Raw genomic sequence first — 17,070 nt, forward strand, 5'->3', positions numbered from 1 at the left:
TCAGCACTTTTGCTTGGTTTCCCACATCCTGCGAGATAGACTAAAAAAACCCAATTTTCCTTTTTCTAGCCAGGCTGTCAGAAATTCCAAATCTGTTACACAGTAGCCAAGTAAAAGAGCCACTTGGAAATGGAAATTAAAATTTACTGAGACTTCTTTCAGTCACTGTGCTGGGTCCTTTTATATATTATGTATTATAATATTCTTAACTACTTTGTGAGATATAGATACTTTTATCCCACCTTATAGATGAGGAAATTGGGTTATAGAGACAGGTAAAGTAACTTGCTTCAGGTCATGTAGATCACAAGCTGTGATTTTTAAGCCTATGTTCCAAGACATCATATAGCATAGCCATCTACCAGCAGCTGAAAGGAAGCAAGTTCTCCCTACTGCTGCAGGGTTTTCAATGTTAAGTATTCTCATAGGCTTGGCCGGGCGCGGTGGCTCACGCCTGTAATCCTAGCACTCTGGGAGGCCGAGGTGGGCGGATCGTTTGAGCTCAGGAGTTCGAGACCAGCCTGAGCAAGAGCGAGACCCCATCTCTACTAAAAATAGAAAGAAATCATATGGACAGCTAAAAATATATATAGAAAAAAATTAGCCGGGCATGGTGGCGCATGCCTATAGTCCCAGCTACTCGGGAGGCTGAGACAGGAGGATTGCTTGAGCTCAGGAGTTTGAGGTTGCCGTGAGCTAGGCTGATGCCACGGCACTCACTCTAGCCTGGGCAACAGAGTGAGACTCTGTCTCAAAAAAAAAAAAAAAAAAAGGTGGTGATTTTATTCTATTGCATGGGTGCAGGTATGGAATAGACAGATGGTTGGATTTAATTAAGTTGAGGCTAAGCCATGTGAGTATGATGAGATAGAGAAGGAAGGGAGTTAAGAGGGTATGCAAGCATGGGTGTGATGATGATTGGCCAAGTAATTTAAGCTGCTCAAGGAGAAGAGGGTACTTGGGAGGGTTGAGAGATGTGAAAAAGTGGTGTTATCAGTGCACAGAATTTCCCTTTGGGGGTCAGAGGATCACTGGAGATGGGGTCCTAGAGTGGGCTGGAAAGGGGTTAGTGGTTGGAGGGTGGGGTGTTTGAGGTCAGAGATTTCAGTTATTGGTAATAAGCTAAAGGTTACCACCAAAGTTGTAGCTGAGGCAGAGTAGAAGACACAATTACCAAAGGAGAGAGCCAATGAACTCCAAGGCCAAGGCATTCGAAGGGTCATCTTTGTGGGTTTTAACCACCAAGAAATAAAACTGTAGTAGTGTTGTAGAGAGTGAGACAATAACTACAATCTTAAAAGAACAAAGGGAGTTGAGAGACTAAATAGATGACTGCAACAAGTACCTAGGTAGCTGATGACATGTTTTTAATGGAGGAAGCACAGGAGAATGGACAGCAAACAGCAATGAGGATAAGGAAGACTATTTCACCTCCAGGCACAGTGGTATAAGACGTATGGGAGAGCCAGGTGTGGTGGCTCACACTTGTAGTCCCAGCTACTTGGGAGGCTGAGATGGGACGATCACCTGAGCCCAGGAGTTCAAGGCTAGCCTGGGCAACATAGCAAGACCCCCATCTCTAAAAAAATAAAAATTAGCTGGGCATGGTGGCTCACACCTATAATCCTAGCTATTCAGGAGGCTGAGGTAGGAGGATAGCTTGAGCCCAGGAGTTCAAAACACCTCATGCAACTCCCCACACCCAGTCTCAAAAAAAAAAAAAAAAGAAAAAAAAAAAAGGCGTGAGAGAAAACAGCCTCCACTTGAGAGGGCTACAGGGGAAGCAGTGTCATCAGAAGTCACAACTCAAAAGTATGACGGATGAAGTTGAGAGGGCTGGGCATTTTCACAAATTAATAATCATTTTTTTTTAAACCACAGAAGCCCTCATGCAAGAGATGTGAGCAAAAATATTTCTGTAAGAAAAATGGCCATGAAACAAGTTAAACTCAGCTTCATATTTGGGAAATGGGACCATTTAAAAGGGAACAGCCATTATTTTGTGTTTGTTGCATGGCAGATTCAGGCCTAGTATTGCAAGGTCTTTTCCTTTTTTTTTTTTTTTTTTTAAGAGAAACTAAAACTATAGATACTTGTGTGAAACAAGACATAGAATGTTGCCTTTTTTTTTTTTTTTAAGTACTGTGCAGGCCAAATAAAAACATCTACATTTAGCCATTCAGTCACAATTTTTGTGAACTCTGCTTTTTAAAATACAAACTACTATGGTATGTATTTGTAGGTTAGAGCATCAAAGTTTATGATCGTCAGACTGGCTGCCTTGTTGGATAGAATTAGCAACAAGCTGCACCTGTTCAGTCTGCCCCTTAAGTAGAGTGACTATCTACAAGCTGATCACCAAGCAGCACTTAAATTACCTGGCAACTTATCAGTTGCTTGTTAACTGATTATTACTCAAACAGATCATATCTCACCCCATATTTTTTTACAGTCAATTCTAACTATGATAGTGGAATTTCCTTTGAAGAGAAACACACGTAACCTTTTATGGCCTGAATTTTTTTTTTTGCCCAGGGTGGAGTGTGGTGGTACGTTCATAATGGCTTACTGCAGCCTCAAACTCCTGGACTTATGTAATCTTCCTGCCTCAGCCTCTCGAGTATCTGGGGCTACAGGCACACACCACAGCACTGAGCTAACTTTTTCCATTCCCCCCCCCCCAGACGAGGTCTTACTATGTTGCCCAGGCTGGTCTTGAACTCCTGGACTCAAGCAATCCTCCCACCTTAGCCTCCCAAAGTGCTGGGACTACAGGTGTGAGCCACCAGGCCTAGCTCTATGGCCTGCACTTTTAATAAAAATTAGAACCTCCCACAGTAAAAGAAGGCTTCTAATAGAGTAAAATGTGAAGGTTCTTTAAACCTCAAAAAATACTAGTTAATTGCTAACCAAATTTTATTATTATTATTATAAAGTATTTGTTTCTTCAGAACCTTCAATTTTCCTTTAGTGATCATCATGACCGAGAAGAGTTTTTGGATTGAAGTAAAAATTTAAAGATGATATTTCTAAGGCAGGACAGCAAACCCCTCTAAGCTTAGTTTCCTTATCTGTAAAATGGAGATTAAAAATACATGCCCTATGTACTTCACAAGTTAGGATCGAATGAGTATGTGAAAAGCTTAGATCTTGACTTTGTGTGGGTACTTTGTTTTAATATAGTCTATTAATAAAAAACAGCTTGCCTGAAGCTAGTGAGCTTGTCTGTTTAGAGAAAATGTTTTAGATATTAGATTATAAAATACTTAAAATTTAGGTAACCCCTTGAGTGTAAGTGGATATATAATCTACTTCCAAAAGCAACTTTCCTATTGAAAGATGACACTCCTGATGGTATCGCTGTGTGAAGTAGTGGCTGAAAAGGATCCTCTCCCCAGTTCTGTAAGCTTGACTGCTTGCACTTTGGTTAAAAATGCTGCTCATTCAAGTGACACTTGATAACATATGTTCTTTGGTCCTCCCATCACCTTCCCTTCCCTTCTCACCCTGTACTCATTTGTTTTTCATCAAAGTTAACAATTACCACTTGAGATTTATGTTTAATGTAATGAGTCTTTTCTAGCAGCATTTAATACATCACTCAAAAGAACAAGTCTTAACTGAGAAGTACAAAATACCTCATTTTCACAGTAATTTTTTTAAGTCTCAGTGATGAAAACTGTAAGGCAGCTTCCTCAAAGGAAGTTAACATTGATGAATCCAGTGCAGTTTTTGGAATATGAGGTAATAAAATCTTTATCACATCCAGCTTGACTGTCCTGTATCTTAGTCTGAGTCTTTTGGAAGTTACTCCTTTTTATTAATTGTATGGTTGTTATGCAGCCATGGAAGGAAAAAGCTGAACATCAGAATCATCAACAATATACCTGAAAGACAAAATACAGTAAAATAAAAAACAAAATAAATTTTAAGGAAGTTCATAACCACTAGGTGAGTATAGTTTAAGATTATATATAATTATATAACTAGAGATATGGAAAGCTATGCTTAAAGAATTAGCTACTTCAGTTCTACATGAAACCTGTTAGATATTTTTAATCTAATACTGTCACATTATTTTTCTTCAACCATGAATCCCTAAAAACAGTATGTACTTAAGTAGAACCAGTAGGATCTAAACAATGAATTCAAAGGATAAACAAAGTCCAAAGATTTATGGTTTTAATCTTGGCTCCATTACTGACTTTCTGAGTGAGAAACCCTGGAGTTGAGTCTCCATTTGTTCTTCTTTAAAATGGCAACATTCTCCTTCCTTCCATGCCCCAGGGATGTACCCAGAGAACAAAACAACTGAAAACACTCTGAATTTTCACTTGGAATGCTCAAATAAAAACAATTTATGAGATTACTTTCTCCCTTCTCTTTTTTGATAATCTAAACCATTAATAGCTTTTAGAGATGTGTCAAGCCAAATACTTAAAGTTTTAGCCAGTGCCGAAATTTTAAATCTTAAATATAATGAAAAGCTTTAAGAATTCACATATTATTAAATCATTTTAGAGCTTACAACAATCCAGCATGCAGCCATTGGTTACTTTTTTGATGTGAAATAGGGACCGTGGACAGTGAGCCAAGGGCTCAAATCACTATCCTGAAAGGTAAATCTGCAATGGTTAATTTTTTATTTTAATTTGAACATATTTAGGCTTAAAGCCTTAGGTCAGTTTAGATTCAGATTAAAAATTAGATTTTTGTTTTTTTGTAAGAGATGGGGTCTTGCTCTGTCACCCAGCCTGGAGTGCAGTGGTGCAGTGCAATCATAGCTCGCTGCAGCCTTGAACTCCTGGGCTCAAGCAGTCCTCGTACCTCATCCTCCCAAACTGCTGGGATTTGTACCAGAGTAGGCACAAAAAAGAAAAAGGTAGTTAACAGCCCTGAAATAACATTTTATTCCCTTAGAACTGTTTTTATCTTCAAAGAAACAAAATCTAGTTAATGATAGTCAGCTTCAGGTATGGGTATCACTTTAAGAAACCCAGAGATCCGAGTGCAAAAAAAGCAAGGAGTGCTTACTTTCATTCAAAAATAATCTCAGCTGGGAGTGGTGGCTCATGCCTATAATCCCAACACTTTGGGAGGCTCAGGCAGGAGGCAAGACCTTGTCTCTGCAAAAAATTAAAAAAAAAAAAAAAAAAAATTAGCTGGGCACAGTAGCAGGTGCCTATAGTCCCAGCTACTAGGGAGGCTGAGACAGGAGGATGGCTTGAGCCTACTCTGGCAGTGACATTCCATATCATATTTTAAGATATCTCAATCTTTCAGACATTATTAATAAATAAAAATACACTTACCTAAAGAAGGAGCCAGCCAATACACTATAAAAAATTGAGGGAATGCTTCATCAAAACACACGAAATGTAGTGAAAGTGCCAAAGCTGGATTAAATACAGCTCCTGTTAGACTTCCTCCTGTAATACATTTTAAGCAGAATGATTCCAAATGATTTATCTTACATTTTCTTATAACTGGAAGTGAACGGGTTATTAAATGTGACTTTTATTTTAGATATTTAAGTACTATTATTCTGTGCTTTTCCTTTGCAGAATCACCTGGCATATTATAGAGTATAATAATAGATTATACATTATAATATGCCAGGTACAAAAAATAGACAACTAGGAGTTTAAATCCAGTGCTTTTCCTATATACTATAAAATGCATATTGGAAGTTAATGTGCTTTATTGTTCCTTTAGTTTTTATAAAATAGGAGATTTGGCTGCCCTTAACATTTATCAATTTAAATTAATTATAATAAAAGTAAAATGAAAATACAGTTAAAGTGGATACAGTACCCCAGGATCCTCTTGGACATAAGCATAGCTTTGTATTGAAAACAAAAAGTAAAATGGACCAATGAATCCATTTTTGGTTCCGTTTTTACTTTTCAACAGAGCCCTTAAGAAGTAACTGTGAGCCAGGCATGGTGGCACATGCCTGTAGTCCCAGCTGTTCAGGAGGCTGAGGCAGGAGGATCACTTGAGCCAGGGGTTTGAGGTTGCAGTGAGTTATGATGATGCCACTGCACTCTACCCGGGGCGACAGAGTGAGACTGTGTCTCAAAAAAAAAAAGTGACTGTGAATATTGTATGTGAATTATAGCTCAATAAAGTAGGTTCAAAAATAAAAAGTGACTATGAGTAGTCATGAAGGATAAGCACAAAGTTTAACTGTTGACTACTTTTTAGGATTCATGTTCCAGCTCTGCACCCAGGACATGTCTTTGCCTTGAGGCCTAGAAGTTTATAGTCTGGCCACACAGCAAGTAAGGAAAGGCAGAGGAGGCTGGATACCTGTCCAATAGTACAGCCAAACTGTGGCTTCACTTTTCCAAGAACATCCTAAAAAGCATCCCTAATACAATGCTATTTCCAGCAGTTTTTCCAAGTGGAAGTTTAGGCACACACGTCTTTTTTATGCTCAGCCACAGAGATAGCCCTCTAGATTTTTACAAGTTTTATATTGACATGTACCACTATAGCATGTTGTTTTCATAAAATGTGGTACAGTAAAATTGGGAATTAAGTGACCTTTTCATAAGATGTCACTAATGAGATTTCACACTTGAATAGGCTGTGAACAATGATGTTGTGTTGAGATGAAGCTCACTTGATGGCTAGGAGCTTTGTCTAGCACACCAGCCTCACAGCGTGATTCATATTTATGCCTCAGCAATCATAAATGACGTCATGTCATGGACCTTTGGAATCAGTTTTGAATAGTCAAATCCTGGAATGTTAAACCTGCAACTGCCAAGGGTCAACAGAATTGTTTGGTTGGCAGCTGGTCATTTCAGTTTGATTACACAAAAAATTACTGAGTTCCATTCAAAAACAGACATTGTGGATAGAAAAAGACTCACACAGATCTTTACAATGTGATGTAATATGATATATGATGATAAAAGTGACTTGTGACTTTTAAAGGCATTTTTATCAATAAAAATGGACTGAACCATTGTCCTCAATGTATTTCCTTTAGGCCATGGTACACTGAAGACTTTCTGTTAGGTCTAAAACAAACACTGTCAGTCTTACACCATACTAAAACTCAAACTACTTTACTTCCCTTATCTTCTAATCCTCACATCACCAATTCTATTCAGTGTGACTTGGTGGAAGCTGCTCCTCTCAGCAACAAGTAGTCTCTCTCTCCTCTTGAGGTTGCAACTTGGGTTGACAGATAGCATGCAGCAGAAGTGGCGCTATGTGAATTCTGAATGTGGCAGAAGTGATGCTGTGTGAATTCTAGGTTCAGGTCTCAATAAAACTATCAGCTTCCACTTTTTGCTCTCTTGGAACAATGCCCTGAGCATATAAGTTATCTGGTCTAGGCTGCTGGAGGATGAGAGGGCACATGGAGGAGAACCGAGGCATCCTACCCGACAGTTGGCACCAACTGCCAGACATGTGAGTGAGGCTGCCTTGGCTTTTCCATCCCCACCACTGTCCAGCTGAATGCAGTTATATGAGTGATCTCGAGAATTGCCCATCTAACCCACAGACTCATGAAGACTAATAGGTTATTGTTATTTTAAATTTTGGGATTATTTATTATGCAGTAATAGTTAATTGATACAGAAACACTTACCAGGTGTGGGTTCTGTGTTAACAAAAGCCCCAAACATGGCATTGGCTTTGATGTTTTACTGCAGCAGTCCCCAACGTTTTTGGCACCAGGGACCAGTGTCATGGAAGACAATTTTTCCACGGACTGGGGGAGTGGGGTGGGGATGGTTTTGGGATGATTCAAGTGCATTATATTTATTGTGCAGTCAAACCTTCCTGCTAATGATAATCTGTATTTGCAGCCTCATCACTGCCTCAGCTCCATCTCAGATCATCAGGCATTAGATTCTCATAAGGAGCATGCAACGTAGATCCCTTGCATGCACAGTTTACAGTAGGGTTTGCACTCCTATGAGAATCTAATGCTGCTGCTAATCTGACAAGAGGTGGAGCTTAGGTGGTGATGTGAGTGATGGGGAACAGCTGTAAATACAGATGAAGCTTTGTGCTCACCTGCCGTTCACCTCCTGTGCAGCCCAGTCCCTACCAGGTCACGGACAAGTACCAGTCCACAGCCAGCTCGGGGGTTGGGGGCTGCAGTTTTACTGGATAATTCTTTGTTGTAGGGGCTGTCCTGTGCACTGTGGGATGTTAAGCAGCACCCTTGCCTATACCTAGATGACAGTAACACAACCCTCTCCCACATTACAACAACCAAAAATGTCTCTTGACATTGCCAAATGTCCCCTGAGAGGCAAAATTGTCCCCAGTTGAGAACCACTGTCCTAGAAGAAAACTGGTATTTGTGTATAAGAAGACATATACAAGGTGGTTGTTTTTTTGTTTTGTTTTGTTTTTTTGAGACAGAGTCTCACTCTGTTACCCAGGCTAGAGTGCCGTGGCATCCTAGCTCACAGCAATCTCGAACTCCTGGGCTCAAGCAATCCTCCTGCCTCAGCCTCCCGAGTAGCTGGGACTACAGGCATGCGCCACCATGCCCAGCTAACTTTTTCTATATATTTTTAGTTGTCCGGTTAATTTCTTTCTATTTTTTAGTAGAGACGGGGTCTCCCTCTTGCTCAGGCTGGTCTTGAACTCCTGACCTTGAGCAATCCTCCAGCCTCGGCCTCCCAGAATGATAGGATTATAGGAGTGAGCCACTGCACCCGGCCACAAGGTTGTTTATAGTAGCAAAGAACTGGGAAAAACCTAAATGTCCATTCATAGGAAAATACTTAAACCAGTTTATTATTACTTTGGAATATCATACAATATTTTGAAATAATGAGAGAAATCTCTTTACTAACATAGATAGGTCTCCACAATATATCATTGAACTACCACCAAGAAGAGCAAACTATTTCTTCATCCTGTATCTCCAGTGTCATAAACAACCTGTGACTGAGTACTGCCCATTCGTCCTCCAGTATGTATCTCCCAAACGCTTCTCTCCATTTCCACAACTACCCCAACAGTTTGTTTAACCACTTGCTCCTTGAAGGACATCTGAAGAGTTATTTCCAGTTTTTGGCTATGAGGAATAAGCCTGCTGAGTAAGGGATGATACTTTTTATGATAACGTGAACGTGAACATATACAATAATATATCTAATGATATATCATTTCTGTAGGATCTTATCTATTTATGATAAATGCACATAAAAAGAGTTTGGAAGGATGTAACACACACCACACAGAAGGATTTACCCTGGTGGGAAGAGCAGGCAGAGCAGGAAAGGAGACCGGCATGGAGGGTGGCAGTCAAAAGGCATTTTGGTGTTTTACAAAAAGAACATACTCAAAATCATCAGGCACAAAAACATCAGAAAATGGCTTCAAAAAACAAATTACTATTTATTGACAGTTGAAAGGGAGATGACGTAACAGTGCATATTAAAGAAGAGTAACTGGGAGATCCATCTGGCTGACAGCCAAGAGTCAAAGGACAACATGAATTTGGGGAAATTATCAGACCCAAAGGCTAAGTCCCAAACCTAGCAACCTCTAGGCACTAAAGTTTCTCAATATTCCTAAAAGAATCAAATTCTCTGTGACAGAAAAATACTAGTTAAAATCACATTAGACTCATGTATAAGCTAGAAGGTCGATTTACTAATTTATAGTAGAAGCTAGCCCTTTCCAGTAACCAGAATATTTGTCTTCCCTCTCCAGGGCACCCCTTTTAGATGGGATCAAAGCAAAAGCAGAGTTGTCAGATCAAGATGAGGTCTGATAAAATATCATTGTCCAGAGTTGAAAATACATCTCTAATGACAAGAATTGCTTGGTTTCCTCAGATTCAGTCTCTACCACCGGACAGTGCTGGACAGATACTTTCAAAGTTTGCATCTCCAAACAATCCACTTTTCATTGTTGGTTTATATTCTGTTCATAACACTAAGCTAGCCAGCTAGCTGTTTTCAAAATAGTTGTTATTCTTACAGACTTGAAAGAATGACATTAGACTGTTCTCAGATGTGGAGAAGACCTAGAGATTTTTACAAAAAACAAGTAACTTTGACTTATATGCAATGGACAAATTTCTGTATAAAAGTTACAACTTATATTTTCCTGAACTTACCAAAAGGAGTTGTTAACAACAAAATTATCAATTATGCAAAAATGATCACATAATATTTGAAGCTTGTGGGAATTAGTAGGGTGAAATAATAACATTTCCCAAGCACTTAGTATATGCCAGGTACCATGCTACAAACTTGAATATCTATTCCCTATACTAGCCTTCTGAGGTAGTATTCTCCATTTTAAAGATAAGGAAACTGAGGCCAAATTATTACGTATCCAGCCTAAGGGCACACAGTCCAACTTAAACCTGTGTTCTTAACCACTATATTATACTGGCAAAGTAAAAAAAGATTTGGACCTTTGAAACTGTTTTTCATTTGTAAATTGGTAATAGTTCCTATTTCATATGGTTATTGTATTAAGAGACAACATATGTAAAGGACTTAGTTCCCTTTTCTTTTGACAGATAATCTCACCTATATTCATGACTTAGAAGGACACCAGAAACTCCTGAATGGAAAGAAGTAAACCTACTACAATTTCTTCAGACAGTTTATTAGATTAAAATAAGTATTTCAAAACAGGAAGCCCTTAGATATACAATATGGAATACCCAGATATGTATTATTTCTTCCTGTGCAATTTTTAAAAATAAATAGAGTATTTGCTAGTTCATTCACTTATTCTAAAAATACAGTTTACTTTGTGCCAGATGACACTGCTAAAATACGGTTATACATTATGATGAATAAAACAAATTTGGTCTGTGTACTCAAAGTTTATCAATTGGTAGAAGAGGACAGGTATTATGTCAGAAAAGTATAAAATTTAAAATTCTACAAAGGAATAGAATGCAGTAATAAAGACAACTTCTATATGTAAAAAGTAACATTTTTTCAAAATCTATTCATAAAAAATGAATGCAGCTCTCTCTTACACTGTTTATTGAACTAAATTCTTCCAAAACCCAAATTAAGGAAGATTTGCTAGAAATCTGCATTAATAGTTTATAGCTCTAATACGCTAATAAATCACACCTTTTTTTTTTTTACATTATTAGGGAAGCTAATAAATACATAAGTGATAATGACCTCAGGAGGCCTCCATCTGCACATCAAAATTTGAGGTACTAAATCAATAAATACACTTGGTTATCCTAGGAGCCTGTGGCTGTGTTGCTGGACAGTTACGTTCTGTGCATAATCAGTTCTTTTGATGTGACCTGTATCGGTGCAAGTGATTAAAGAAATTTTCCAACATGCAACTTTGTCAAACCTGTACGTGTATTATCTTGGAAGTTTAAGAAAGATATATCAAAATAGCTTATAATGATGATGCCTGTCTTAGCCAACTCTAACCCTGCCTTTCCGTCCCTATCCATTCTTTTTTTTTTTTTTTTTTTTGAGACAGGGTCTCACTCTGTCACCCAGGCTAGAGTGCAGTGGCATGGTCATAGCTCACTGTAGCCTCAAACTCCTGGGCTCAAGCAATCCTCCTGCTTCAGCCTCCGGAGTAGCTGGGACTATAGGTGTGCGCCACAACGCCCAGCTAATTTTTCTATTTTTAGTAGAGACAGGGTCTCACTCTTGCTCAGGCTCATTCTTAAATTCTTCCCACAAAAGCTTTGCCTCTGATAGGACAGATACTCAACTAGTCCCAAGACAGTCCATTTATTTCAAACAATACTGTTCCAAAGTTATGACTTGTATCCATATAAAGTAATGGGGAGTAATATGGTTTAATGCAGCATTTCCTAAATTATGTTCTCTTCTGCTACACGCTCCTAGACAAAAAGATCTCCTAAGTTTGAAAAATTGTGGGCCAAATCCTCCTCTTGGAGTTTCACAATATATAGTAACATAGTAAAGGCTCTGTGAAATCTTAAAATTAGAAAACCTGTTTAATCCAGTGTTTGCCAAACTTATTTACCAACATAGTCCTTTTGTAACTTAAAAATTATTTTAAATTGTGGTGAAATATACAAAATTTGCCATTTTAGCCATTTTTAAGTGCATAAGTGTTACATTCACAATGCTGTTCAACTATCACACTATTTCCCAAAGTTTTCTATAATACAAACAGAAACTCTGTACCCACTAAACAATAAGTCCCCATCCTCCCAGGCCCTGGTAACCTCTATTCTACTTTCTGTGAATTTGCCTATTCTAGATATTCCATATAAGTGGAGTTATATATTTGTCCTTTTGTGTCTGGCTTATGTTGCTTTGCATAATGTTTTAGAGGTTCATCTATGTTATATCCTCTAGGAGATAGGATATATAGGATGTATCAGAACTTCATTCCTTTTTATGGCTGAATAGTATCCAATTGTGCATGCTTGTGTAAGTTTTGAGGAGCACACTGTAGAAATGCTGATAATGAAATCAGTATAGGCTTCAGTGTCAGTTTGAACTATGGTTCCAGCACATTCTAGCTGTGTAACCTTAAGTCATTTCACTTTTCTGAGCGTCACTTTACTTAAAATGGGAACTTTATTCCTATTAATCAGTGGGTTGTTGTAAAGATTAAGGTAACTCATATGTCTAGCAAAATGCTTGACCTGTAACAGGTGCCCAGTGAATATGCTTATCTCCCTTATATTCGCAGAAAAGAAAACAAAAAGGAACATCATAATACATTATGAATTTATGTAACTAGTAGCCATCAATAATTGTCTATTTGGTTCTATCCCTGCAAACAGTCTCCAGCATTGTCTAATACCATAGCCACTAGCTACAGCACAATTTGACTATTGACCACTTGAAATGTGGCTACTGTGAATGAGAAACTGAATCTTTAATTTTAGTCAAGTTCTATCAAAATAGCCATATGAAGCTAGTGGCTACTGAATTAGCACAGATCCAGACTCCTAAAGCAAGTGGTTCTTAACATTTGTTTCATAATGGGATCATCTGGGGAACTTTAAAATATACCACCACCTGGGCCTCTCCCAGAGTAATTAAATTTTAATTTCTACACCCAGAATAGGTATTTTTAAAAAGCTCCCCAGGTGATTTTTACGCGGAGAGAAGGTTGAGAACCACTGTTCTAGTGATCCCTTTACACTCTCCCCATCCCCCATCCATCAGTACTTTTAATTTCAAGAAGAAAGCAGTGTTTTGGAACCTTAAATTGATGTATTATAGATTCTTTCCAATAACTTTCCTTATATTTATCTGTAACTTAATATTATCTTGTTTCTCTTCTCTCAAAATCTTTGTCAATTATAAAATAGGGAAAGGCTAATATATACATTATTTATGGAATCATAAGTACCTATTAAAAGTATAAAAATAAGACAAAAAGAATATCAACTTCAGGACCATTGAGAGGGAAGAGGAACATAAGGATAGAAAGATCCAACTGTAGTTAATGTTTTATTAATTTAAAATGTTTTAAATTTTACTGCTTTTAGTTGTACAAATACAGAGCTAACCTGTGGCATAACTCTTTTTTCCTGGGGCAGTTCTGTTCATATACAGGGGATGTTTCTACATTAGCCAAAACCTAAAACTTTAATAACTAAGCAACTACTCACCAAGCCCTCAAATATGTATGTATTGACTCTTCTATATCATTTATTTCCATCTGTGTGTACTAAAAAAAGGTACTAGATCAAAGGAAGGGGAACTGGACTGGGAAGTCTTTCGTTTTTACCCTAGCAGGTCAAGCATACGTTTCAGAGTCCTAATCTTGAGGTTAGTTTCTGCTCACAGTTTCACTTTTAATGGGCAAAAGATAGACTATTACTACAAATTTCCTTTGTTATATTCTTGCCTCCCAAATGTTTTATAATTTTGATAGAGTCTCAACAAAGATACTCTTGTAATCATTTAAAATTTAAAATGATTAAATCATTTCATCATTAAACACTTGTTTTTTGGATTTTTTCCTCCCATTTAGAATATCTAGTGTAGACTACTGCATCTGAGATCTGTCAAGGTAAACAAAATTACTTAAAAGAAATCAAAAGATTTCTCAAGTGTTATTTGTTTTTAAAAAGTATCTTTAATTTCAAGCAAATTTTCTTAAACACATCTTTCTTGATAGGTCATTTAAAGATCACTTATAACTCAAAGTGAATTATTAAGGAAATAATGAAATGATTTTAAGTAATTTATAGAACTAAGAAACGGAACTAAAGAATTTCTACTCCCCACTCTTACTACTAACCAATCATGTCCCTTGTGCTTAAACTCGAAAGCAGGATCATTTTTCAGTGAGAGTATCAGAAAGGATCTATACCACCTAGGCATGAAGAGGTAGTTAATAAGTTATCCTTCCTCTCTACCATTAAAACTATCCCTTTGTAGGATATTTGAACCCTTGAGAATATCTCAGTTTCAGCAAAGAGGTGGTTCCTTTCTCTGGGTGTTCGAAAAAAGCACTGAATGCAGGATCTATTAATATATGTTGGCCCTATTGGTTAAGATCAGGCTGCAAAACGGAAATTAAAATAACGGGGATGGCAATATTTACATCACAGCGGTGTAGGGGTTTCAAATGTATTTTGGTAAAGAATGTAGAACCTCTGGTCATACAGCTTCCGAATGTGCCAAGTGTTTTGTGGGAATGACAAACCTGCATAGACCAAAAAGGTGATGAGTGCAGCCAGCAGGTGGATGCGAAGCTTGGTTCGGACTTCCTGGAAGTGCAGCAGAGCACTGTGGAAGATAAAGGAGCAGACGGCTTCTGTGATTACCGCTTTGGGCAAGTCGACTTGGATGGGATTCTTGCAAGCGAAGCTCCTCTCACTGACGTGAAACTTGGTCAGACTCAAGCTCCACAGGGCGCCTACGCAGTACCTGCTGCATAGGGCACTGACCAGCTGAGCCAGCAGCCTCATCGCACCCATCTCGGGGGACATTTCCCCCAGCATCATCTGCATCATCACGCCGCACGGGTTGCTGGAGGTGCCCACCAGAGTCAGGCCATGCACCAACGAGAAGAAGTAGATTAGCGTCAGCGTCCAGGTGGGGTGCGCGGGATCCTGCTCGCTCAGCAGTTGCAGCTCGTGGGTGCAGCAGCAGAGCTGGAAGGTGGCTAGAAACTCCAAGACGAAGGCGTGGACCGTGGGGCTGTGCAGCTGCTGCCGGGCGATCACGCGGGCCAGCCCCATGAACAGCACCAGCGACAACATCAGTCCCAGCGAGGTGCAGGTGTCCTGCACCTCGGGCCGGAGCCCCAGCAGCGCCGACATGGCTCCCTCGCCGCCTGACCAGCCTGCGGGCTAGGGCTATCGGCAGGAAGCGGTGCATGGACCCGAGTCCGAAGTCCGCAGCCCCGCCCCCTCCTCACGCCCCTCGGGGCGGGCCGATTCGGGAAGAGCTGGAGGCCCCAGGGGCGTCACCGTGGAAGGCTCCTCCCCCTCCTCCCAGGCTCTGCGCTGGGCTGTGGTGACCAGAGCCTGGGAGGAGGGGAGGCGAGTGACGGTAAAGAGAGCTCTGCTAGGGCGCCGGCGGAGAGGCCAATGGTCACGGAGCCCGACGCTCACACGCCCTCCGGGGCCTCCCTCACGGCCTGGAAGCCGGCGCCTGTGGGGTAGGGCCGGGAGGCCGGCGCGCACCGGATCCCATTGCGCACGCGCATTGCGGCGCCTGCGCCCGAGCGGGCGGCCAGAGCTGGAGCCCCGGGCAGGCGCGGAGGGGCTCGTGCCCTTGCGCTTGGATAGTTGCTTTTCAGGGAGGATCTTGTAGATTTTCTTTCCTCGCTCCAAAAACTGTAAAGCTGTCGAGCCGGAAAGACCCCTAAAGGTCATCTCGGACAACTACCTCGTTTTTATTAATGGGGCAACTGAAACTGAGAAGAGAGGTGCAACACTGGGGACTTGGCGAACCAGCGTTTGACCTGGGTGAGGAAGGGCATGGAACAAGGTCTCCTTGAGCCTTAGTTTTCCTCGCCTGCCAAAAAATATATTTTTAAATGGTGGTGATATATAACATTAAATATGCCATTTTACATTTTAAAGTGAGTGTATAATTAGTGGTATTGATTACATTTACAATGCTATTCAGCTATCAGCGCTATTTCCAGAGCTTAAGTGGTGATTCTTGAAGTACTAAGGTTTTTTTTGTTTGTTTTTTTAAATTTATATTTAGCCTTGCCTAAGCAAGGCCTCAAAAAAATTTGGTTACCAACTCATAACTGTTCCTCTTCACGGAAGTCTTTAGTAAAAGTCCAAGGATTTATTCCTTTTGAAGAGAAACCACAGCATCGAAGTCCTAAGTTTTTTAATGTCTCTACAACCTTTGGCATGAATTATTTAAATGTAACAATATGAAACAGTTTTGTCTTCTTACATACACTCTTCTTACGTGAAGAGGAAACCCAAAACGTAACTCTGGAGAGAGCTACTTCTTAGAGTTGTGAGTCATATGACGCGTCTCATTGATCTACTTTAGAAAGCGTGGGAACCACTTAACACAGAGCCCAGCTCATAGAAAGTGTTCAATAAGTGGTAGCTTAAAGTTGAAACAGCAGATTTCAACAGTCCACTCCCCAGCAACAGCTCGTCCACCTCGGGTGGCCCATTGTGGGTGCAGAGTGGAAGAGAATGTCTGAGGCTCCTCAGACCTCCCTGCACCTAGCGAGGTTTTGTGCTAATGGAACCGTGTCATGGTTTAGCGTGGGGGTTCACACTCCATCCTCAGGCCTGCCTCCCCTGGGCTCTGTTGACCACAAATGCACGTTGCATAGGGCTGGAGGGGAGGGAGCGAGGAACAAAAATGAGGGGAATCCTTAGCTTCAAGTGGCAGAGCATTTGGAAGGCCTTGTGGAGGATAAAGCAACTCCATCTTGGCTGGGCGTGGTGGTTATAGCTACTGGGGAAGCTGAGGCAGGAGGATCGCTTGAGCCCAGGAGTTTTGGGCTGTAGTGCCTGTGCCCATCAGTTGTCCACTAAGCTCCATGTCAGTATGGTGAGCTCCGGGAAGCGGGGGACCACCAGGGTGCCTAAGCCTAAGGAGGGCTGAAGTTGCCCAGGGAAACCAGAGCAGGTCAAAACTTTGGTGCTGATCA

At 40.2% G+C, this 17,070-nt stretch overlaps 1 protein-coding gene and 1 non-coding gene across 3 annotated transcripts; both read right to left on the reverse strand.

Annotated features, from left to right (window-relative positions):
- Positions 1 to 2,858: 2,858 nt before the first annotated feature.
- Positions 2,859 to 15,292, reverse strand: AQP11 (aquaporin 11). Of its 2 annotated transcripts, XM_069469201.1 has the most exons (3): positions 14,635 to 15,292; positions 5,313 to 5,429; positions 2,859 to 3,887 (listed from the first exon to the last, which is right to left on the reverse strand). In XM_069469201.1, the coding sequence occupies exons 1-3, from the start codon at positions 15,251 to 15,253 to the stop codon at positions 3,808 to 3,810; spliced, it is 816 nt and encodes a 271-aa protein (XP_069325302.1). In that variant the 5' UTR covers positions 15,254 to 15,292; the 3' UTR covers positions 2,859 to 3,807. The 2 variants fall into 2 exon arrangements, with proteins under 2 accessions (XP_069325302.1, XP_069325303.1); XM_069469202.1 differs by lacking the exon at positions 5,313 to 5,429.
- Positions 15,293 to 16,149: 857 nt separating this feature from the next.
- LOC138385505 (U5 spliceosomal RNA) lies at positions 16,150 to 16,267 on the reverse strand. Its single transcript, XR_011233740.1, has one exon. It is a non-coding gene; the product is annotated as a U5 spliceosomal RNA (small nuclear RNA).
- Between the last annotated feature and the right edge of the window lie 803 nt (positions 16,268 to 17,070).

Source organism: Eulemur rufifrons, chromosome 6, assembly GCF_041146395.1.
Source record: "Eulemur rufifrons isolate Redbay chromosome 6, OSU_ERuf_1, whole genome shotgun sequence".
Classification (NCBI taxonomy): domain Eukaryota; kingdom Metazoa; phylum Chordata; class Mammalia; order Primates; family Lemuridae; genus Eulemur; species Eulemur rufifrons.